Source organism: Poecilia formosa, unplaced genomic scaffold (genome assembly GCF_000485575.1).
Source record: "Poecilia formosa unplaced genomic scaffold, Poecilia_formosa-5.1.2 Scaffold1, whole genome shotgun sequence".
In the NCBI taxonomy this organism is placed as follows: Eukaryota; Metazoa; Chordata; class Actinopteri; order Cyprinodontiformes; family Poeciliidae; genus Poecilia; species Poecilia formosa.
This window is the reverse complement of record NW_006799940.1, coordinates 5292864-5317733: the sequence shown is the minus strand read 5'-3', so window position 1 is coordinate 5317733 and position 24870 is coordinate 5292864. Positions and strand designations below refer to the sequence as shown.

General features: G+C 37.9%; 2 protein-coding genes across 16 annotated transcripts in view; one reads left to right on the top strand and one right to left on the bottom strand.

The window, feature by feature from the left end:
- LOC103134535 (otoferlin) overlaps positions 1-9809 on the bottom strand; it is an 83184-nt gene extending 73375 nt beyond the window's left edge. For all 12 annotated transcript variants that reach the window (XM_007546821.2, XM_016669196.1, XM_016669218.1 and 9 more), the window contains exons 1-2: positions 9556-9809; positions 693-751 (exon numbers count right to left, since the gene is read on the bottom strand). In XM_007546821.2, the coding sequence (XP_007546883.1) occupies positions 693-751; positions 9556-9637 (141 nt within the window). In that variant the 5' untranslated portion in view covers positions 9638-9809. The remainder of the gene's footprint in view (positions 1-692; positions 752-9555) is intronic.
- Positions 9810-15683: 5874 nt separating this feature from the next.
- The window catches only part of fndc1 (fibronectin type III domain containing 1), a 33249-nt gene continuing 24062 nt past the window's right edge, over positions 15684-24870 (top strand). For 2 of the 4 annotated variants that reach the window (XM_007546801.2, XM_007546810.2), the window contains exon 1: positions 15684-16077. In XM_007546801.2, the coding sequence (XP_007546863.1) occupies positions 16005-16077 (73 nt within the window). In that variant the 5' untranslated portion in view covers positions 15684-16004. The remainder of the gene's footprint in view (positions 16078-24870) is intronic. The other 2 variants (XM_016669161.1, XM_007546794.2) reach the window with 1 other exon arrangement.

Sequence of the window (24870 nt, the reverse complement as noted above, 5' to 3'; positions counted from 1 at the left end):
TCAGACTTACAATTACAGAGCTATATGTAATTCAGTCGCATTAAGGATTCAAAAGCCAAGATAAAATATAAACAGTCCTTCGGTATATATTTAACCAATTTATTTGCTAAATTCTTCTAAAAGATTTTATTTTTCTTAAAAAAAAAGATTAAAAAAAACAAAACAACTTTAGGTAAATTTACAAAACTGTTCCTAGTTGTGTGGTTGAAAAAAAAAGGTGAATCACTTTACACTTCCTGCTGTTGGTCTCAAAATTCAATTATAGCCTTTGGAAACACCAGATAAGCTAATTAAGTTCTCACCATCCAGCCGGTGGTTGGTGAGTGTTTCCTATTCGCACGAAGCAGACTTTAGTCCAGAGATTAATGCCTCAAAGATGCAACTGTTGACTCCAGTTTTTTTTTTATTAAAAGAATACTATTTTAAAGCACCAGATATTTATATTTGATAGCAGAAGTTTTGTTTGGATCAAACTCTTTTATCAGCTCCTCGGATTCAGAGAACCTATGTTGTTCTGTTACAATTCTCACATTCAGTGTGCTTTGCCCATTAAATAGATTTAATCCCTCAGCTTCTATTGTTTCTGCCAATTATTGACATTCTACCTCAGCTCATTAAGAAAACTTTCAATGTGTGAAACCAGCATGATTTTTTTTTTTCTGATAACTGCAGAGTAAAACATAGACACCAACCTCATTAAAGTGAGCCACCTCCCCACAGTTCTCTGCTACGCGGCTGTAGAGGGGCAGACCTGAAAGATGGAGAGGATCCAGAGATTAAAAGGCAGTTGACTTAATGGCATCATGATAGCTGAGACTGAGTGGGCAGACTCACAGCCTGGGAAGGTTTTCACAGAAAACAGCAGTCAGAGTTTCCCATACACAAGACAATCTAGATGCATGGTTTGGATGGATAACACTGCTGCCGTCGTCAAAAGACTTTCTGAGTTTTTGTTCACAGTTGCTTTTTATTTGTTTTCAGCAGAGGGACAATTAGCCTCATATTCTCCTTTGGCTTGATTAAAATCTATAATTGTGACCCCAGAGAACAACATTTCAGACAGTTCAGGTAATTATTATATATGAGTTTTGTTAGCAAAACCTATTTTTTGTAGCTTGTTAAGCACCCCAAGCAAATTCTGATATATACTGTGATCTTTAAAGAGGGTAAAAATAGAGGAGCTATATAACTTAATTTGTTTAGGTTTCTTAAAAACAAGTTTTTCTCTTCTTTTTTTACTATAATTTAGTTGTAATAGTCCTCAAATCACTTCCAAATCAGACACATTTAATACGTGAATTCCTCAAGTCGGTTGTTTCTACAAATGTGTTCAAATGTTGGACTTTATGAGCGGTGCTGCTACTTTCTGTGAATTTAAGATGGCTGTTATTACAGGATGGATTGACTGCATCTCATTTTAGCACCAAAACACATTGTTCAATTTGAACAACTGCTGCAAAACTTACAGACATGCAAGGGCAATATTAGCGAGTTCATACAAGAATATTTTCCATTATTTCTCTTTGAGAAAATGATCTGAGTGTACTTTGTGCACGCCGCGTGATTACGTTGCAACATACACACACAGTGGCCTTCACACTTTCTGGCACAGAGAGTGCTAGCTAAAAAGTTTTAAAATATGTTGGTATCTTACTACAAGTACAGATTGTTCCTGTTTTTTTGGGTTATAAGTACGACTTGACATAGACGCCTCTTTTTCTTGGGCATGCCTCAAAATTAAAATAATAAATCAAGAAAACTATGAGGGTCTGCAATTGAAAATGGAGTCTTTATCTGCAACACAACCCTTCCATAGTTTTTTGTTTCCTTTATGTGAAATAATGACAGAAGCATTATTGGTAAATTGTGTAAATTAGTTCATTCAAATCAATCAGAGTTGGTTGAACTTAAGCCTAGACCTTTTGACAGGTGAGCCAAGTTACTAAGAATTGTGGCAAAATGTAAAATAGTCCCATTGCCTTCTATAATACGTATTTGATTAAGCCAACAAAGCAGTTCATAAAATTACAAGAAAAGCTAGGAAAGATGCAAAAGATGTGAATGATGAGACAGCAAATTTTCTGGTTAACTCTTCAACCAAGAGAAAGCCACAAATTTTAAAGAATATGAAAAACAGAAGTAACATTTTGTGTCTTTTAATGGTCCAGCTTTCTGTTGCTGACGTGTTTATCGGCCCACTGCACAGCCACACGCCTGCAGCTCCTGTTCACCTGGCTGCTTTGTCCCACTCTGCTTTGTTGAGTTTATTTGCTTTGAATAGGTTAGGCTTAATGTGAGAACATGTGGACAGTCATACAAACTTAAGCACACACACACACATATTAATAAAGTGCCCTGTTCTTTTAGCTTTAATAATACATCTGAATAGAAATCCTGGGTTCTGCGTAGCTCTGATAATATTGCGACTAACAAAGCTCGACAAAATCTTTTCATTCATCTGCGAAGCAAACACGCCGTCATCTGAGCTCAGGAGCAAATAAAAACGCACAGCAGAAAAGGGCACAGCTGAAAACATACTAAACCTGTTTTAACTTTCACATTTCATCAAAACAAGCCGCTTTTCATTTTTCCTCATCTCTGTCGCATCTCTCTGAGATTCTGCACCACCTCATGAAAGCCCACATCCCTTTGAAGCAGTTTTTTAACAAAACAAATAGCACTTCAGAGTCAAAGTGGGAGAAGAGACAACACGCCTCCTACATTATTGATAACAGTGGCCTCTCACAGGAGCGATTTCACCCAATGAGAGAAAAATAGATAATGTGTTTCTTATGTAAGGTGCTTCAAACTAAGCTAAAGAAAACTTTCCGCGTAGCACTTCAAGTTGCTGGCATTGCCCAAAGAGGGAGATATAAAGACTCACAAAGTTGAGTGAACATAAATAAAGAGAAAACCTTCCTAGAATGAGAAGCACATGTTTTATTTTATGAAGTGAGAAAGAAATCAAGCAAGGAAGAAAGGAAAAAGGTTGAGATGTGCTATTTTATTTTATTTTTTTGCCTTTTGTTTATGTTCTATTTAATTACAGCGGACTGAAAGTGGTTTGAATTCAAAATAAGTGCCTCTAATATGAACCAAATGTCCATACAAGCATAAGAGATATTCAAAAAAAGTCTCTGCCGAAAAATTATTAAAATATATATTTTTAAAAACCCTTCTGTTGCGTGAATGTTAAGACAAGACTTGATAAGTGCAAGACGAGAGCAAAGCTTAAAGTTTTCAAATATCTCCAGGCAAAGGCACTTTTCTGTATTTTCTCATTAATGATTTCACAGAATATTACACACTTAAATAAAAGCTCTGCAGGCTACGGCACCAACCAATGAGCAACCAGTACAGGAGCACTATCCTTTAAAAAAAAAAACAACAAAAAAAAAAAACTCAGAGCAACAGATAACATAGAGTTCATTAAAGACTTGTCAGGAAATCAATTAATTTTTGACGCCTCTTCGTTTAAGGCGACCTCAGTTCGTTGATTGCATCTGCTCCTCAAAAAAAAACGATGAACCATTCACGGGTGCAAGAAGACAGCTTATAATTAAGTCTTCTTTGCGTTGATTACAGTTTTGTAATCTCCTGATGTACTAAAGGTTTTCAATGAAAGATTTAACGTGTGGATTCAACTACAGAAAGAAAACTTGAGTAAATTTACATGGTCAGCGTCCACAGATACACACACACAAAAAGGAAATGCACAAAAGGTTCATCTCAGTAAATTAAGACATGAGTTCCATTTGTGCTTGTTTGTCAAGTTAAAAGTATTTCTTTTAAATTACTTTTAGCAGGCATTAAACATATGATCACGTTTATACTATATTAAAAACATTAGTTGGTTCTTCATTATTTTTAGCCAAAGTTATTAAGAGCCACCTTTGGAGTCCCCTGATATACAGGACATATACCCCATGGATTTTTAAATTAAATATCACTTGCCACCATGCAGAGAAACCAAACTATTTTATAGGACAGTTCAAACATTCCTAAAAGGATGGAGGTCAAAACCATCGAGTCCGAGAAAAGTTTTTATTTATGTTCAGATCTTTGTCCTGTTGAAATATCCAATTGTTTTTAAGTTAGATCTTTTTAGCAGTTAATTTGTGGAGGTAGTCGTCCTTCTTCAATATTTCTACCACATTCTACAATTTACTCCAGCAAAGACCCCCAGCATGATTCTACCACCCCCATGCTCTGTTATTGGTGGTAGAGTGTTTTTAGATTAAAAAGCCTCACTTTGACTCATCCAAACGTATTTTTTTTGTTATTGTGGACAACCAGCTCAGTCTTCGTCGCCTCTCCACATAAAACGTTTGTCAATTAGAATTTGACAATGATCCCCATCACAAACTAAAAAGAACAGGAGAATATTTACAAATTGCAGCAGGATGTAAAGACAAGCTGAAAATGGTTCAGTGGTTTCCTACTCTGTTCCCATGGGGACTGATGTTGTGTAACGTTAAGGTGTGTCCCTGTTCCAGCACAGCTGCTTTAAATGGCTGAATGAACTCCTGAGCTTGCCATCAAGTTTTCCAGCGGCTGTTAATGAACCATTCATTTAATTTAAGGTGAGCTGAAGCAGCAAAACATCTATAACCTTCAGTCCTGGAGCTGTAAATGGTAATTCTGGGCAGCAGCTGGCCATCACGTTACACGGCGAGTAGAACAGGTGCGCTACATGCTGAGGCAGTCAGTCCTCAGTGCAGCTGTAGCCATTTTACTAAATTTCTTTATTTTCCCTTCCTATCAACTGTGAGCTGTGAGCCAGAACAGCTCCAAAGCAGGAAGTGATTCCTGTGTTGTTCTATAGAAAATGTCTGACGGAAAAGTGGCAGCAGAAGTTTAATAATTGCTTATATTGAGTTTACTGAGTCAGCAGCACAACTTGAAATCTGTTTCAGATTAAGTTAATTTGTGTCCACCTGTGAATTATTCCAAATATTAAAGCATATTTATATATGAATATCATCAAAAGAGAGAAGAAAACCCCTCAGTAAATTGGCTACACTTTAACCTTATGAAAACAATGGAAGAGTGACCTTAAGGAAGCTCTTTACACCCACCATAAACAAAGCTGAGCCGTTTAAGGTTATTGCTTTCTAAGGAGTTCAGAGCAGTGATTATGTCCAATGTTTTATTTATAAGAGTGTAGAATGTGAGACTGTTAAGCTAAAAATATTGTCTTTGACTTTACAATTTCTTTTATACTTCAAATGCACTTATAGATTTTAACCCCTCTCAACAATCTAGTTCTTCTTGACAGACGCTTTCCTGCCCAGACAGGAAGTTTTCAGAGCTGAAAGCGCTAAGGAAACTCCACTGACAGGTTTTAGAGAAAGGCATGACTCAAAATAATCCCTCAGACGCAAAAGAGATTGACACAAACACACACTGAACAGAAACACTGTCACACTGTATCCCAAAGACTATGCAGCTAAAAACAAACTTATATCTAAACTGTGTGGAGAGACAAATCCCTTTTCTGTTCGCACTGTGACATTTAATTAATCTCAGCCTTTCCTGGTTTAGGTTTGTTGGGATTTCCAAAATTATTCAAGTAAGGCTGCCAAAGAACAGATAGCCAGTCCATTCAGAGGCACACATACTCACACATACACACATCTAAGCGGAATTTAGAACAGCCAATTAACCAAAAAGTCATATTTTTGACCAATTAAGACGATGAAGCACCCTGGGATTTATGGGGAAGATGTGCAAAGTCCAAGCAGAAAAAGCCCAGGCCAGGAATCAAAAACAGGACCACAATGCTGCAAGGTAAGACTGTTAACCACTGTTCCACCAGGCAGGCACTAGTAGTAACCTATAAATCACAGTCTATGCCAAAGCAGGATAGTTATAACTGGCCTTGCATTTAAAAAGAAACCTGGCAGTATTCAGCTGCTTCTCCCTGCTCTTCTGAGTGCACAAGACTAGAGTTACTAGACTTATCTAAGTTATACTGCATGACAGAGCAGCTTTGGTTGGTAATGTTGCACACAGAAGCCTTGTATGTTTTCACTGCAAATACAGCTTGGGTGGCTCTGGAAGTGAGCTCCTATACCTCAGGTATCTTTCTTGCTGTTCTGCCAGCTACGGGAGAAGTATTGAAAACACAACATGAGGAAGAAGCAAGTGATATAATGTGACAGCAACAAGCGAAGCCTACTGGCAAAAACAAAGCCAGGAGTGTGGAAAAAGGGTGAGCTAACAAAAGTTTCATGTCCCATTCATATTCTGAAAAAAAAAACTATCCCTTTCAGTTGTATTTGTTATGCTCTACTGAGACAGAATGTGCAAATAACTCAAAAGATCATGCTGATGTACAACCCTGCAAAAGAAAAAGACAGTAACTTGGCTACAATGAGAAGACATGTGTATTGGTACAAATGATGAAAAACGAACAAAGAATGAGTGGTCACCTGCAAAAAAGAAGAAAAAAAATAAGAAATAAAAGGACCAAAATACATAAAGACACAGAGGAGGGTAAAGCTAACTGAACAAAGAGCAGGAGCAGTAAAACACAACCATAATAAAAGCAAGATAAACCAAACAATGCACGGGATACTGATTAAACAACAACAACCACAACTACACCTATTAAAATCAGGGACACGTTGTAGTCTAACTAACAAAAAAACACTATTTAGACAACAGATCAAATCAAATTTCACAACAGAATGACACAAGCCTGATGACATAAAGAAAAGCACAGAAGCAGTAATGTTGTTTCAAGCAAACAAAATCTAAAGTGGAAAGTCAGACCTCAAAGAAACTGCAAAACTGTAATCAGCCAAGTCAAAGCCTGATTGGTGTATCTATTGAAAGCATTAGTTTAGGGGAGATGGGACTGGACAGAATAAATCTTTTAATATTTTTCATAACCCAGCTGTCTAATGTCTATTCCATCAATATCCGTTTTTACTCAATTTAACCTTTATGAAAATCAGTGAATATAACAGCAGAGAAAGCAGGGACTAAATCCAAAACAATTAAATAAAATAGGCACACATCCACACAATAAAGTGTGTTCTTCATATTTTATGACCTTATATAAATTTAGTAATAATGTACACCTAACTTCTAAAACTGTCAGAACATTTTCTAATGGAGCCTTGAAAAAGTATTCATATACATTTTATAATTACAGAGCCACAAACTTGGATGCATTCTCACTTTAGTCTCAACATCCATACAAAAATGATGCTGCCACCATTATGCTTCACCGTCAGGATGGTGTGTTGTAATGGTGGTTGTGTATTATTTGTCTTCTGCTGCACTGAATATAGAACAAACTTTGATCTTTTTTAATCTTTTTTTTATACCAAACGTGTCTTCTTCACATATTTGCCACACCTCCTACCTGACTTGTGGTTCAGTATATGTAGAGTGTTTGATGGCTTCAAAAACTTGTCAATAGACTATCCCACGTGCACTTAAGCTCTCTGCAGCTCCTCCAGAGGTGCCACAGACCATTCTCTGCTTCTCTGGTTAATACTTTCCTTCCACAGGGTGTCAGTTTATGTGGGTGGCCACGTCTTGCTAAGTTTGCATCTATTCCTTTTTTTTCATATTCAGATGATGGATTAAATTATGCTTCATAGGATGTGAAAAGTTTGGAATATTGTTTCATAACCTAACCATGTTTTTAGGTTTTCCACAGCTTTATCGCTGACCGTCCTCCTTGGTCTTCATGATGGTGTTTCTTCACAAGCAAATCTTTAGAAACATTCACATAACAGTTGTATTCATACTGAGATTGAGCTATCCATGTAATCTATGAGGCGTTTTATTTGTGTTTGTCAGAGTTCAACTCTCTTCAATTCTTTATTTGTAAAACACTGGGCATCATGTATTATTTTCCTACCACTTCACTATGCTGTACACACAGTTAATGCAAAGTAACACACAGTTATGTGCTACTTTGTGTTCGCAAAATATAACCCTTAAAATATATGAATATATTGTAGTCATAATGTGGGAAAATATGAAACAGTCTAAATATTCATGGGACGTTACCTTCTCCTCGTGAACCATTTTGAAAAAAACGAAGAAACTTGCAACCTGGATGACGCTAAAAACTTCCACGCACACAAAAACACTGGTGACGTTATTTGAAATTATAAAGAGATGAACTGAAGCTACTAAGCTGACAGTTGGGCCACGGAGAAAGGAGCCCAGAGTCTAATTCCTGACAAGGATGACACGGTTCATGTAATATCTGTACCCAAGCGAAATCACTGCGGCACAGAGCCTAACACCGAGAGGCATGCTTTTCTCCACAACGCGCACACAAGGCTGTTGTACAGAGCAGACGAAAGGACAGGAACTGGATGTGGGTTTTGCACCGTCCTCCACACTCAACATGATGACACTGGGATTTTTAAATCAGAGTTGAGGAGCCACTAAGCACCTGTCAGGGAGCACTGATCACTGTCCAAGGTGCTGAAAGATGCTCTCCTGTCTCCTTATCTCCCAGACACAGAGTAACACACTGAGGAGTGAACAAAACCACACTTTGTTAACCTTTTCCTATGCACTAGAGCTGAAGTATTGTACATGTGTACTGAACAAAGCGAGAAATGAGGAAGAGCCTGTTTTTGTACATAATGACAAAGAAAACCTGTTATATAACAGTAATGCAATCTGCGGTTCCACATTATGTTTTAGCATATTTTCACATTGTCTCACATATAGAACATATATGATCATTTTCTTGCACTGACAACAGAACACTTTGACACTTTGCAAAGGCTTTTTTTACCCTTGAACATTTTCTTATGCTGTTTAGTTACAGCTATAAACCTCTATGCATTTCATTGCATTGCATTCAATGTGGCAGACCAAAGCAAAACAGGACATATCTGTGAGATGGAAGGAAAATTATGCAGTTTTGAAATGTTTTACAATTAGAAGTTCAGAAAAGACTGTGCACATATGTTTTCACCCTTTTTACTGTAATGTCCCAAAAATAAAATCCAATTGCATTCAGGATAATCCTAATTAGCACATTTGTAATTCGTAAATTAGAAAGCCACTGTTACCAGAAAGCCCTAAGGGGTCCCACCCGCAGTTTGACGCAAGCCATGAGTGGAAAAGTGGGGGCAGCATCATGCTGTGGGAATGTTTTTTTTTCAGCAGTAGGGAAGCTGGACTGAGCTGATTAGATTATATGGCAAAAGTCTAAGACAACTTAGAGGCTGCACATATCTGGGGAAGAGATTTGCTCTCCTTCAGGGCAAAAATACCAAACATTAACTCATCGGGAGCTAAATACAACACTCTTTTCAGTTTTTGTTTTTCTTTTTGTAAACTTTTATTTTGGAAGCTTATTTACTTCCATTTGGCAATGATGCACTGCTGTGCATACGTCTACCATGCAAATTATTTGCAAAGCAAAATATGTGAAAAGGTTCCAGCAAGTTTTCTGGGATAGAAACTCAACGCCACTCGTTTATCACGCCCCACTGCGTTACACACTCGAACTTAAACTAGGACACAACATATTGTTAGGGCTTCAACATGCAGAAATGTTGCTCCTACCTCTGAATGTAACTTTCGCAATCCTGTCACCTTTCCCCCGAAGGTGAGCCACCGTCTTCAGGTGAACCACTAGAGACATCATCAGTGCGTTTTGGCCGAGGGGGAGTAATTTTTTTTACTCCGCGCAGATAAAACTTGAACCGAATTGGTGCAATCACTGATTTAATGAGAGCCTCTGCTCGGCTCTGGATGCGCTCTGCCCAAAAAGCAATCCCCTCTCCCGCACCATGGGCTTTTATATAAGACAGATAAAAAAAGAAGGAAAAAAAAGATAAAACTGAATTAATCACAGGCTCCAGTTAATATTTTCTCCGAACTCCGTGCATGGTCCCTGGCTGCCAGTTTCTGTCGCTCATTTCCGAGCTGGCGCTGGATTTTACGCTGGTCGAAGCGCAGGAAGGGCGGGGGCGGGCTTCACTTCCAGCGGGAGGATGCTGATGCTCTAATTGCAGGGTTAAAAGCAGAGGCAAGGAATTCAAAGGAAAAGAGCTTATACTCCTTGTTTTTTTTTATGACTGTAACTATGTGACCAAATAATTGGCTATTTATTGACTCACTGTCTTAATTACAAAAACTTTGCTCAGCTGACACAAAACGTTAAATCTAAGTTCATAAGAGAACAAGAATAACTCTTTGATTTTGTGTCCCAAAACAGAAAGCTGAGCATAGGTTTGATGACTGTGAAAACAAGTATAAATATGCAGATAAGCAAAGATTAATAATTTATCTTAGATTATCCATGTGCTGCAGGATCCAATATATGTTCCCTGACATTACAGTTGCCAGGCAACTATGTTTGCCCCATGTATGTGTCTATAAGTGAGTTAGGAGAATATCAGAGGTCAGAGGAACAAGGTCCTTCTCTGGCTAATGGGCAGCTGCTGTCCTGGAGACTGACTGGAGCCCACATAAATCAGATGAAACAACCAATCAGGCTGACAGATGTTTCAAAAGTCTTCTATACCACACATTCAAACACCTGGATGAGGCTGAAGATTGATGACCAGAGTAAAAAAAAAAAAGAGTGAAAGAACAACCTATGGTATTGTTTAATGGGTGAGAGGATGTCCTTAAATTTTAGAGAAAAGTTATTTTAGAAACTGTCGCGATTTAATAAATATGTAATTTAAGAAATGCTGTTGGAGTACTTGTGGACATTAAAAAGCTAATTAAGCTAATTAAGAACTACTAGAAAAATGTTCTGTGTATCAGTATGCGGAGCTAAACTGCTGAATAGTTTGAATATTTTACATAGGCAATGCCCAATCATAAAACAGTTCAAATAATCAGACAAGCATAATGGTTATTGTTGGATTTACTATATAAAATAATTGCTACTGTTATTATTGGTGTTTTGTTGTTTCTGCTAGGTTTTTTTCTTTCTTTTAACAATTCAAACATAATACGGTTCTTGCTGTCATAATTAAATATAAATAGATACCATATTGATAGGTCAGCTATTAAATAAGTGTGTTACATTCATGTAATATATTTAAGGTTATGTAGGCGATGTGAAGATAAGGAATAGGAATATAAATAGGTTTACACTTCCACCCACTCCCTTAAATATGTAAAACAAAAGTTTTGACATTGTGCTATATGCTGAAGATATTTCTGTTCTTACTGGGAAAAAAAAGACAAATGTAATGTTGTATGCAGTAAAGAATAGAAAATCTGGAGGAAATGACACTTTCATAAAATCAGGAGTTACTATGACAGCACATTGAAAAGAAAATGGATGGTTTATTGAAGGACATTAAAATAAAAATCTGCTTGGAGAACCAAGTAAATAATGATAATAGAGCTTATATTGCACATGATTGGAGACCCAAATGCAAAGACGACCACAATGATTAATTAACAACAGTACTCAAGAGACTGATAACAGAAGTGGATCTGACAAGAGTAACCAAATCGAGACGTATTTATACTGAGAATTCAGATTACAGAATGCTACTGGTCAGTAAGTGAACATATGAAAAACAGCTGGGAGGAAATATGACACTTTTCTTGTACATGTTTATATTTTTCACAAATCAGAAGCAGCAAATCAGGTAAGAACACCTCTTCTACTGTGTTTAGGTCTTTGAAAAATGAACATCTTGCCTGGTTGATCTCAGCAAGTATAACACTCTGATAAATAAGATAAGGCCAGACCTTCAATAAAGCCTTGAATCCAATCACTGAATCAAATAAAAGCCCCTGAAAGCATTCCCACAATGAAAAGGGAGCCTGTAGAGATTGAGTTAGCTGGAGAAAATGAAAAGATGATTGACCTTGATAATATGAAAGATCTTGTCATGAAAACAAAATAACTCACTTTTTTAGTCTTAAAAAGTGAAAGAAAAACTGGTTGTTAAATTGCTTTTTATGTAGCATTTTAAAATGATTGATTATTTTTAAAATAACCTGTCAGAAACATTTTCATGATTTTTAGAACTTAACGTCAAAGACTCAACAAGAGTTTGTTCATTTCCAACACAAATATGCAACATCCAAGTGAATATAGTTAGAAATAAAGTTTTCTAACATAAGGCATAAAAATATTGTTTCCTAATGCTGTTTCTGTTTACTGAACATGTTTCAGGCAACGCCAAAGAGACATCGTCTCCCTTTTCTATTGAGAGTCACAAAACAAAGACAAGAGCATCCTGGAAAGGCTGCTTCACCACCACCCAGTCATTTCCTCAGCAAAAGGCCTGGTGCGATTAACATAGAATCGTGTAATAGCAGCCACTGACGAAAACAAGGGTCATGTCTGAGTAACCTGCATCATAAAGCCCAGAAACATCCGGGTGAAATCAGTGGAACTGCTAAGTACAAGTTATGTCCTTTTGTCCTTTTAGTGATCTCATTTCTTTGTGCAGGAACACCTCAGTAAATTGGAAAGTAAATACTTTTAAAAAGTGCAACATATAGGTTATATGTAGACGTGCAGTACAGAGAGTGATATATTCCTGATGATAACTGACGTTAAATTTGATGAGTGTGGATTCTAGCTACTAAAATCATTAGTTTTAGTTTCTCAGAAAAGTTGAATATTGCTCTTTATTTATTCAAACAGACATATGGCTTTGCTGAGGTGCTATGGAGGCTCTGGTTGCATTGACAGTAGCCACTAGCTCATCTGCTTCACTGGATCTGGTCTTGGGCTTGGATTTGGTAAAAACCCAGCGGGTCTACATCAGCAGCTGACAAGGCTCCACAAATCCTCGATGACGGTGGAAACGTCACACTGGACCTCAAGGTAATTAGACGTGCCTCTTCACTCTTCCTGGAGGCTCTCGGACCTTGACTTGCAAAGGAAATACAAAATGTTCTCTGGATTTGAGACAGCTGAGTAGCAGTCCAGGTCTTTTTCTGTTTCTTCTGTCATTGTCTTGTTGTTGGGAGAGTTTCAACACAAATAACAGTAGCAACCAATGCTCCGGACATATCTGTGTGTGGTGAAGCACTGACTCCAGCACTTTCCCAGTCCCTTGTGAAATGTCCTTCAACTTGATTTGATTTAGCTTCACTCTTCTCTAAGGGCTGTTGTTATCCCACTTTCTACTATACATTTTTCTACTACATTTTTTTTCCTTCCACTAAACTTTGGATGCATCACTCTATGAGCATCGATCTTTTTGAGCACAGAGCTTTTGTCTCCTGGTGGTTGACCAGTTTAGTTGTGTTCCCCATGACTATATGGGCCTTCACAATTAAAATTATACTGAATTTTTGTTGGTGTATAATAAATTTGAGTATAATAGGTACACCTGTGCAACAGTGTTTTTGCAACAAGACGGCTTAAGAGTATTGCACTGAATTTATTCGATACTTAAACTATGAGAGTATTGGGCTGTAAAAAAAAATGAACACAGATAAATAAAATGCAAAAAACAGCAACCCAGACAGTTCCAAATAATAATCTGTTATAAAGTTACATCAGTGAGAAATAACACCAGACAAGAAGAAACAACACCAGACAAGGCATGTACATGGTCTCTCTCAAAATGTGTTCTCAAATGGGAAAGATGTGCACTACTTCTTTTTTTTTTGACATCCAAGTGAAACAAAAGTGACAAACAAAATAAAGAAAGAAAGAAAAGAAAACCATATTAAATAAAATGTTGATAGAACTGGAGCACTTGCTCTGCTTTAATGCCTACCTGTGTAAGCCTTTCAGACAGCCACCTTATAAATTCATGGAGAAGGCTTTTGTTATCAGCACCTTGCCTCCTCACTCAGGGCAATCAGGAGGACATGTCACAAACAGCCTCAAGCATGTGTATAACAAGTCAGAGCCCTTTGCAGCCTGCAGACTGAGCTGGCTGAAGCGATACCTCTGGAGGAATGCAGCTGTCTTCACTCGGTCTGTTTTTTCTGTGTGAAGCTGTAACAAGGTATTGGCACTTTCTTTTCTTTTTTTTTTTTTGTTGCTTTGCAGAGAAACCACAAGACAACCATCTGCTTCATTGAGAGTTTTCAGTTTAAAAATGCATTACGTTTTTGTGCTGACTCATGCATTATTTCGGCGAGCTGCAGTGCAATTTGTGTGCGTGTGGCTGTAACACGGTGCTGAGAATCAGAAATGAGGTAATGAAAGGTGCGGTCCTGAGAAAAGAAGTCGTTATCTCTTTGTTGCTTTTCTGTCTGCACATCGTCTGCTTCAGAAATAATTACAACCAGCGTCCCGTTGCAAATACAAAGTCGACAAGTTTTTGTCATGTGTTTTTTTTTTTTTTTGTCAATCGATATGAATGTTAGATGTATATTTTAGGATTCAATCTATGTGTTGCATGTTAGAGTGGAGAACAAAAACCCAGACCTCTGGAAGCTGAATATCTAATTATATTGTAAATCAATGCAAAGCTTAAAGTCTAAGTTGTCAGAGTTGTGTCCAAATTCTCAGTTTTATGACTGCTTTACTTCTGATCCACATTTTTTTGTAATCTTTATATCAACTTTTCTTGACTTCTCAGCTGAAGGAGGTGTTAGATAGAAAGAAAATCACCTCCAAAAACGTTTCCTTGTAGGACCAATAGAATAGAATAGAATAGAATAGAATAGAATAGAATAGAATAGAATAGAATAGAATAGGCAAATGACTTAAAAAAAGCATGTAATAAAACATTTAAAACTGTTAGAAAGGGTAAAATGTTACACAAAAATGTCTTCGTACAACATATTGAGTCCAGATTGTTGTCACATGCAGAGATCGGGTTAGATTCTTGTCTGGGAGCCCGGACCTACAGCAGTGGTTTTTGTAGAGTCTAACTACAGCTGGCAGGAATGACCTCCTGCATTTTTCAGTGAGAATCAAACTTCTGTAGGTTTATTATGTTTGTTTAGCGTTTCTTGGAGATAATAGGAGTTATTTCCACAAATTTTTCAACTGCTTCGTCATCCTCAATCACCTATCCCAGCCTGATGAGTTTCATACCAAGGTCAGATGCATCTCACTCGCCAAAGCTGACAAAAATCTAGAGTTGTAAATCTCCCGATTGTATAACAGATGTTATAGGACCTCACCCTCCTCAAGTTGTGGACCAATCAGATTTGCTACTTAGCATCACGCAAATACTTGTAGGAGTTTTTGATCTCTATTTCAGAAACACTGATGTAGACTAGAGCTGGAAGTGATTTGTTTCCCCCTACAATCCATCACCATCTATTTTTGCTTTAGCTGCATTGAAAGGCAAATAAATCTCCCCCAGACTGTCTTACAAAATACAAAAGCAGACACCAGTACTCATCCTTGTTTCCCTGTTTAATACAACCAACAATAGCGTTGTCATAAGAACATTTCAATTAATGCCATGTCTTTGAATTGTTGTTAAAATCTGCTGAAGAGGTTGGAGTGGTGGCACTTTTCTCAGAGGGGCATCCATGATGATGATGATAATGCCCATCGGGCGGTTTATGACACAAGTTCTGAATAAGCTAATAGCGCCATCTTGTGTCTGCAGTTGCGGAAGTGTTGACAAAGACGCTCTTCCGCACTCGGTTTCCAGTAGATATTTTAATGTCGGTGAGTTCTTCTCACTTTCTGAAGAGGGAGACATTTTTTTAAATATGAACCTCCGCTGGCTTTATTATTTGTCAGATGGTAAGCAGAGTTAAATGCAGCAGGGGCACCTGCAAGAATTTAAAGAGAAGAGTACTCGCAGTGAACGTTTATCGGTTCGTTATTTACCAAAGAAAAACAAACGTGTTTTTTTCTCTTTATTTTAGTTGTTTGCCTTCTTTTTATCTTTCCCTCGTCAAATTTGTTCCTTTTGAATCCCACAACTTGAATTGCAACTTTCTGGAAGTTTCTGCAAGTCATTTTTGCTCTAATAGATAAATCACACCGCGGGATTCAGCAGGGTTTCCATCTGCAAGGAAGAAGAGGGAGGGTCGGCGCGTCCCTGCCCTCTGCATCCAGCTGTCCCTTCACTCCGCAGCTGCAGAGCGCCACATTTACAATGGCTGCAGCCGCAAGAAGGACGCTTCTGGCGCTATTCTTTACGTTTTGCGCTCCACAATGCGGATGGGCAGGTAAAATAAATTGTTTTATTGCCTTTTTTTTACGGGGGTGCAGGTTTTGCACTCAGCTGTGTACTGCTTCGTGGATGAGTTTGTGTTGCTTGTGCCTTTTTTTTTGTTTGTTTGTTTTTGTTTTGGAGACTTATGCAAACAGTTTTTGCTCTCTGTAATAGATAAATTCATTATGTCTGTGCGTGATTGTTCAAGGTGTTAATTTCAGCATGGGGGGAAAAAACGAGTGGACTTTTATTTATTATAATATTTGCCATAAGCTTTACGTTTTTATGCATTTGAAAAGTTTGTATATTTTATTTGAGTTTCAAAATCTGATGTAGGAGGGTACAGTTACTGAAAGATCTAATCAATCTGTTTAAGTAACTGCAGTGGCTGCTGTGGTTAGTAGGTGACAAATTTCAGCCTACACCATAAAATACACTGATTAGGTCAAATTGTTTCCTTTAGGTGATTTTATGCCAAATTGGTGACTATTCGGGCTGAAAGTGGTAATAAATGACCTGGGTGTGAAGTTTTTGTCCGTCACCCTTCAAATCTTTCATGGGTTATTTATTGTGAATGTGTTTGATGGCGAGCCCGACCCAAATGGTTTTAACCCACAAGTCATTTATCAATTGCGCTGCACATTTTTTCTTCAGTATGCACGGACACTAAATTGCAGTAGCAGACGTCTTAAAAATTCCCAAAGTGTTTTCTACAAAATCCATTTTCAGTAACAGAACCGTACATTCTTCAGACAATAAAAATATCCTGGAAATAGAGAAGAAGAAAAAAATGTCATGAAGCTCAGAGAGTATTAGACAGGAGGACGCTAATGCTTTTGGCTGGGTTCAAAGACCATGCTCTCCTTTTTCCATCCCTCCTTCTAAAGTTTATCCAGCACACATCTTGTGAGTTGATCTGCGAGTTTCTATTTGTTCTGGTCTCAAATGTGAGCATTTGGTGCATGAGATCAGCGCTTTCTCTAGAACAAGATGCTCTTTGTTGTGGTCTTCCTTTTCTTTAGGTATTAAGTGTTGTCAATGAACCCTCATATGTTCTCCCACCTGAAAACAACTTAGCACATTTAGACTTAAACTCTTCTGATCTTGAACAACACAGTGCAGATGTTCGGAGTTATTGCTTCATTTAGTGTGTTTGAGAATCAGCTTATTAATTAAATTTGGGTGTAACTTATCGTTTTCTTATTCAATTCTTTACAGGAGCATAGTAGATGAATGAAGGTATTGCAGAATATCCAGTTGTTTTCAGGAGCCAGAGCCAACCCAATGTGGCCCTATGTGGTGTTTCATTTGGGGTCCCACTTACCACCTATTACCCACCAGTCATCACAGCATCACTAATGTCGTTTATCAAATGTCCGAGCTCGATCAATCACAGTTTGTTCATTAAGTGCGCATTTAGCTAACTAGTGAGCTAATTCCCAAATTCATTACATCACAGAATATGAAAGCTGCAAATGAACTTTTGGCAATAAGGATGCTTCTCAGATTTACTCAACAGTTTGTTTGTTTTTTTCCAAGATTAGTCTGAATTCAACTTCATCTATCTTCACATTGGCCAGTTTCAAACTGATGTTAGTGTGGTGTTAGTTTTCTACTTGTAAGGAGGCCAAAAAGCTTCCTGTTGGTCTGACCAAACCAGAGCACTGTTTTTTTTCCCCACACATTTGCTGTCCCCTGTGTAGGTTGTGTCAGACTCTGTATTACTTTTTTTTTTTGTCTTTTTACTTTCTGCTTCCCCATGAAGACCAGATGTCAGTCTCCCACATGAGTTGTGGATTTTTGCAGCCCCTTTAGAGTTATAATGGGCCTCTTGGCTGCTTTTTTGATTAACATCTCCCTCCGACTAGCTTCTCTGTTTCTGCTTAGAAAGAGGGTCCCCACAACATGATGCTACCATGACCATGTTTCACTATGTGGAGGTTGAGCTCAGAGTTATGTCCCATGTCAATTTTTTCTATCGCAGATGGCCTTACACTGCATGTGGGCCAAAACATTGGCATTTGGTTTCATCTGACCAGAAGGCATTTTCCAGCAACACAACTAGCATCTCCTAGAAGTTGTGAAAGTTTGATATGTGCACTACAGTAGTTAACTAGTGAGAAAATAAATATGTGACAGAATTTATTAAATCCCTTCAGGTAAATAAATGACACTTGAAATTAAGGGTGTAGAATAGTTACAAATGCGGTTAAGATGAGGTTATTTCTCAGACTTTCTGATTTGATCTGACAGCTGTGCCTGCTGGGGAGAAGGCTTTTGCTTACAAGTAATCACAGAAAATGTTCGTTCAACTTTAAAGACCCAAGCAGCTACTACCGAACACTTTTAAATTATGATGACAACCATAACTGTTAAATTTTAAAGATTGTATCTTTAATGGATTGGTGACCTGACAACTCGACTCATAACTACTGGAGGTAGACAAGTGCCCCCTTTGCTTGTGTCTCACTTTCTGTTGCATAGAGTAGGTTTACACCTCAGGCATGCATTGCAAGGAACTGTGAAAATAGTACAAAAAAACAAAACTTCGTCAAGTCTATCTGTGCAGCTTCACTTTAAAAGCTTATGGAAAGTTTGTGGAGAATAAGAGAGACAGAGATTGTTTGGAAAGATGGGATCATGTTCTTGCAGGCAAGTGGAATTTTATTTCACTGCTTCCCTTAACATGTTGGGATTCTGCAGGTACTTGGCATTTTGCAACAAAAACCTTCAGAATGAACAAAAATCATAAAAAAAAGAGAGAGGGAGAGAGAACACAGACTTTCTGTCATAATGTCTCCAGGCATGACATACATCTACGCTTCCAGTTTTTTCCACTGAATTAGGAAAATTTTAACACTGTCATCATTTCTGACCTGTAACCCCACCGCCCTGCTGCTTGGCTGCCTGTCGAAGCTACCAGTGCTGGCATGAGCAAATCCTGCGATCATGTCATCTCTGGGCTTCCCTCCAGCTATTCAAACAAGTACCACCTGGAAGATGAGCACACCTGTCAGAACGTAACAAAGATTGGCCAGCTCAGGGTGCAGGCAGGCACTTAAGTAGAGTGTCACCCTTCATTAGTGAGTAAATACTGAAAATGAGAGCAAACCGTTTTGACAAAACATACACTTGCTTGGGAAGCATGACTTTATCCGGTAATTGTGGCGGCCTGCTTCTGCTTGAAGAAAAAATGAGGAGGAAATAAAAGTTTTAAAATGAAGTTTCCATCCGAAACTTTAAAAATGTTCTCAGTGCTAACTTTATCAAAATAAGAGTCATTTCTGAAGCATGAACAAAACTTCGTGCCAGAGTTCAGCAGATTGACAAACTAAATCTAAATCAAAAATAAGCACCAACAAGGCATCCCAGAAACAAGTACTTTGTAGATTATTCATGCCCCTTCAACTATTTCACATTTTGTGACATCGGAACTACAAACTTCTTTGTTCGTGGAGATTTTATGTCACGGATCAACACAAAGTAGTTCACAGACATGAAGTGGAAGGAGAAACATGCATGGCTTTGATCATTTTTTTAATAAATGAAAGCAAATAAAGCATAACTTGATTTTGTATTCCGTCGCCCTGCGTCAGAGCCGCGTAGAAGCAGCCTCTGCTGCAATCACAAGAGCAAGTCTTTACACATGCATGTCTAACAATTCACGGTGGAATTCAAGAGAACAGCAATTTTCAAGTCTTACCACATATTTTTAATTGGATTTGGGTTGTGACTTTAACAAGTTAATTCCTAATGCACTTACATATATGTTGATCTAAATCACACTGGAGCTCCAGCTGAATGTTTGGGGTTGTTACGTTGTTGAACCTCTTCCCTGTTAGTCGATCTCTAACAGGTTCACTCCCAGGATCATCCTGTGTTTATCTCCATCTGTGCTTTCCCCTTGTTCTTACCAGCATCCCCACAGCATAACGCTGCCACCACCATGTTAATATTCCACCCAACACGGCACCAGACCACCTTCTTCCATGTGTTTTTGTGGCAGATTGGAAGCAGAACTTTTTGAGGCATTCCTTCAACGATGCTGTTTTTTTTTTTTTCTTTTTTCTTGACACTTTTACAGAAAATTGGTATTTTAAGTGAGCATGACCAAGAGCCCAAGAGTTACTATAGGCCTCCTGGCTGCTTCTCTGATTAATGCTCTTCTTGCCCATTCTGTCAGTTTAGGTGGACGGCCGTGTGTTGGTGGGTTTGTAGTTGTGCCATGTTCTTTCCATCTCTTGATGATGGATTGAAAAGTACTCTGTGAGGCTTTAAAAACTTGATGTATTGTTTTATTACCCAGCTCTTCTTCGAGCTTCTCCACAACCACATCCCTGACCTGTCAGACGTGTTCTGTAACGCTTGGAAGATGTTTGTTCACTAAAGTTTCCTATTCAGCACATGTATTTTATACTGAGATTAAAATAGTCACTGGAAAATCCTGTTTACTATTATTTATTTATTTATTTTTTTTTTTGCAATTTCTATGTAAGAAAACCCTGCAGATTGCCTTGAGTCATTGACTTGCAGCTTTCTCTCCTCCTAAAATTACAAAGTGTACGTATAAAAGTGACCACTAAGAAGTATAAAAGAGGGGTAAGAGAAGTCACACAATAAAAAACCTAAAACAACAGACGAGGGTAAGAATCAGGATCTTAAGTGGCATCAATGCTCATCTTTGCCTCAGCAAAGAGGCATTAGGAAGTGATTTTCAAACAGTCAGAGAAGCGGTATATCTAATTTGCAGATGTAGCTTATTTCACATCTTCTGAGCTGTAATAGAAAAGACACAACATCCCCTAAGCTTACGTTTGGTCTTTGGAGCTCTGAGGAGGAGCTGATTACCTGACCAGAGGGAAAGACAGGGCATAAAAGGATTGAACAGCCCAGAGAGGCAGGATGGAGTAAGACCTTGGAGGGCTTAAAAAGCAAATAAAAGGAAAGAAAATGTTTGGGGAGCCAGTGGAGAGAAGCTAAAATGAGGGTGATGGGCTCGTATTTACTCATCCGAGGCGAAAGACAGAGTAAGATTAAAGAGAGTTGATTCAACTTCACAGCAAACATTTCGGAACTTTATAGAAACTTTTTTTTTAACGTGCATTATTTCTATTCTGCCTTACAAGTACTCATTTGTTTGTTCTGCCAAATAAATTGTGACAAGTTGTGAAAATGTTCATGTGGGTGTGAATGCTTTTAAAATATCCTACATTTAGTCTCGTTATAACAAATTGTCTGATCACTAGCCCACTCCCACAACTAAGCACAGGATTAAGCAGGCATAGAGAAAAAATAAAAAATAAAAATCTGACATAGAAAATGGACGGATGTGCAGAAATGTCTAAACCATGTGGAAACAGTGGTAATACGGGAAGTCTGTTCTGCTTGTTGGAAAAGAATGAAGTGGAAATGGGTGAAATCTTCAATGAGGCATAAACTAAGAAGAAAGATGAAACACAGGTGCTTTAGCAATTGGTATTAAAAATTGCACATGTGGCATTTATAGCCAGCCAATACTTATAAAAAATGTTTGGAAAACTAGATGGATGCATTGCAAACAGACTGCATTCCATTTCTTGTCATAGACGTAGACAAAATATGGAACAGATTTTTTTGAATGTAATAGATTAAAGTAAAAATTTTAATAATGCTCACCCACTGTGTTTTGTTTACAACTGGGGGGGAGCTCACAAATATCTCCAAAGTATCTAACAACACCTCAACTATGAGAATTCCAGAGAAGTTGAAAAGGAGGCTTCATGGATGCAGAGCAGGACCAAAGAGCAGAAAGAGAAGGAAAAACTTCAAATTTTGTTGTTGATCGATCACAGTATAATTCGGTCAGAAACAAAACTCCAACATCTCTCTCTGCTTTCTAACCATGCAACCAGACAGACACTTAAAAAGGAGCAACAAAAGCAAATGAGGTGGATCAGCAAGACTTGCCAACAATACATGGGGTTATCACAAGCTACTATGAAGTATCGTCTTTGCTGCTTGGATTAGTCCCAATAAGCTGCTATCATATGACAATCAAGAGACTCCCACGCTTCAATAGCCTTCAGTCAGGGGCTTCTTCAGGTTTGTTGCAAGACTGACCACTGTCGATCCTTTCAGCTCCCAGCATCACCAAACACAGCGACTCAGATGAAATGACTTAGAATGTTTAATTTACCTAAGGGATTAATTAAGTATTTTTGAATTCGTATTGATTTACTTGAGGAAAAACTTGAGTCTAACAGCTGTGAAAACTGTTTTTGTATTTATAAAACTTTTTTTTTTTTTTTTAACTACTATCATGATGAATTTTGGATACAGTTGATGTAGCACACCAAATCAGCGTGTAGAAAAATGTGTGAAAAACATGTTTTGGCAATAGCTTCAAAATTGACAGCCAGGTCAAACAATTTTTTTCTTAAAGGGTGTGGTTAGCGCAAAAGAGAGACATGGTGTCTCACTGGAAGTGATATGTGGAGAGTCCTTTGGGGTTTTATTCCACTGCCAAAAACAAAAAAGGAAAGAGTTTTCTGTGGATAAAACATTATGGAAGTAGTTGGGTATTTTTCCTTTTCTAAGATACTTTTTGTTGTTTTCTACTGCAAATGCAAATTTTATGTAGTTATACTGTAGCTATGTAAAATCTGCAAATCATTCAGAAACATACCCTCATTTAAAAAACACAGAAAATTCCCCACAGCCAAAAGTACAATGAGGGTTACTAACTACTAGTATACTGATGGTAATCTCTCAAATAAGAACTTGAAAACAAAACTGTGCAGCTAAATCCATCCAATCAGATCGAAGGTCTAGCTTTTAATTTTTTACCGTGATTGTTGAAAATGGCATCAAACATCAAAAAGTAAACAAACACAGATTCCTGCGACTGAGCATGATTTGTGCAGCATCAACATTGCTTCAAAAAGATTACTGCCTTCAACTTACTCACATTCCTCATGTTACAGCCATCATTTTATCTGATGATGATTTTTTTCTTAGAGCAAAATAATCAAGATGACTAGTGCATAATTGTGAAGTGGAAGAAAAATGATACATGACTTTAAATTATTTTAACAATGAAAGTCTAAAAGCTGTGGTGGACATTTACTCTGGCAGTGACAAATCCAGTTTTACAAAATTATTATCTCATCTAATTTTATCACAAATAATCTGATCTTTAGGGATTTCAAAGAACTCTGTTGAATCCATTTTCTAAAACAAAATGAAAAGAGCATGGCAAAATTTACTAACCAACCAAGACTTGGCTGGCCACGTAAACTGAAGTAGAGACGCAATAAAAAAAGAACAAGTTTATTCATGATACTGATGGTATCATGAATAAACTTGATTCATGATATCATGAATCAAGGTTTGACCAATGACAGAAAGCATAAACAGATTCCTTTATGTTCCTGGTTCTTACAAAAATCTATGTGGAAGCAAAATATGTTTTAAAACGTTGATCATGACTTCTTCTGGGGTAAATGAAGGGTCAGTGTGATTTTGTGGCTGGGTGAGAGGGTTCTCTTTTAAAATCTCATTGCAGCTGCACGAGCACCAATACATTTCAGAACTACAGCAGTCATTTGACCTCAGGCCTGAGCTGCTCAGGCTTCTTTTGCCAAAGTATTCATGCACCTACGCGTGCCTGCCAGTCTGTCTGCAGGTCATCAGGTGTGCACGTGTGCTGTATCAATCTAACCTACACACAAGGTTATAAAATGGCACACCCTGAGTTCCTGTCTGCATGCTTCGCATACCTATGACTTTCCCCCATCAAATTCAATCACACTTTATTTGTACTTTTGTATCACAGTCACAAACAGAGCAGAGACTATTTTAAAGTGTTGCTTTTGTCTCCTGTAGCAACGGCATGCAGCCAAGCCCTCCGCTGTCAGACATTAATGCGACATCTCCTCAGTTAACTGCTTCCAAAAATGTTTGTAGTTGGAAGACAAGCATGCATCCGCAGAGTTTGGAGGAGTCTTGATTTAATTAGACATATTAGCCTTCCCCTTGCATCATACATCTTCCAAGAAGACCGCGAGAAAAGTCTGGACAGAGGAGCAGATACCTTTATGTGTAATAACACAGGGTTACTGGAAACAGAAACGACTGAAATACATCCAAAGGTGTGCTAGAGGAGAGTGACTCGAACAGCTGGTGAAGCCCCCCAAACCCTCTGCAATCCTTAATGAGAAAGTAATTAGGCAAGAAGTTCTGCTTTATTTTTATTGTCTTTTACTGCTCCATGTATATTTTAGTCTCAGATTTATAGCGTGGTAACAGGGAACAAAATAAATATGATGAGGGAATCCTTTAGCACTAAAACTCCACAAAGCATTGGAGTTCAATAAAGTTCCCCAAACAGGAAGACACCTGTAAGCAAGAGAATTTGAGATGCTTGTTAGGAGGCATAACAAAAGCAGTGATTGTGAATCAGAATAATGGAAAACATGTTAAAGTTTGAAAATGCTTAAAAAATTCACATCCCAAACAATAAAGCTATTGTTTATGCATTTAAAACTAAACAATGAGACTCACAAGACTTTTAAGTTCTCCATGAACTGCATAAATGTTTTGGTTGGGGTTTCCAGCAGCATCTGGATCAGGGTGCTGATTTTACTCAAAAAAAAAAAAAAAAAAAAAAAAAATGCATCCCACCTGCACTCGATCAAACATCTTACAGATGAAGTCAGCAAGCCCGATCGCTCAAAGTGGAAAATTTGGCCCAGATTTTTTTATTTTTGAAGACCAAGTGGAAACTGAACTAATGAGAGAATAATCTCCACATGAAATCTTTTGTGTA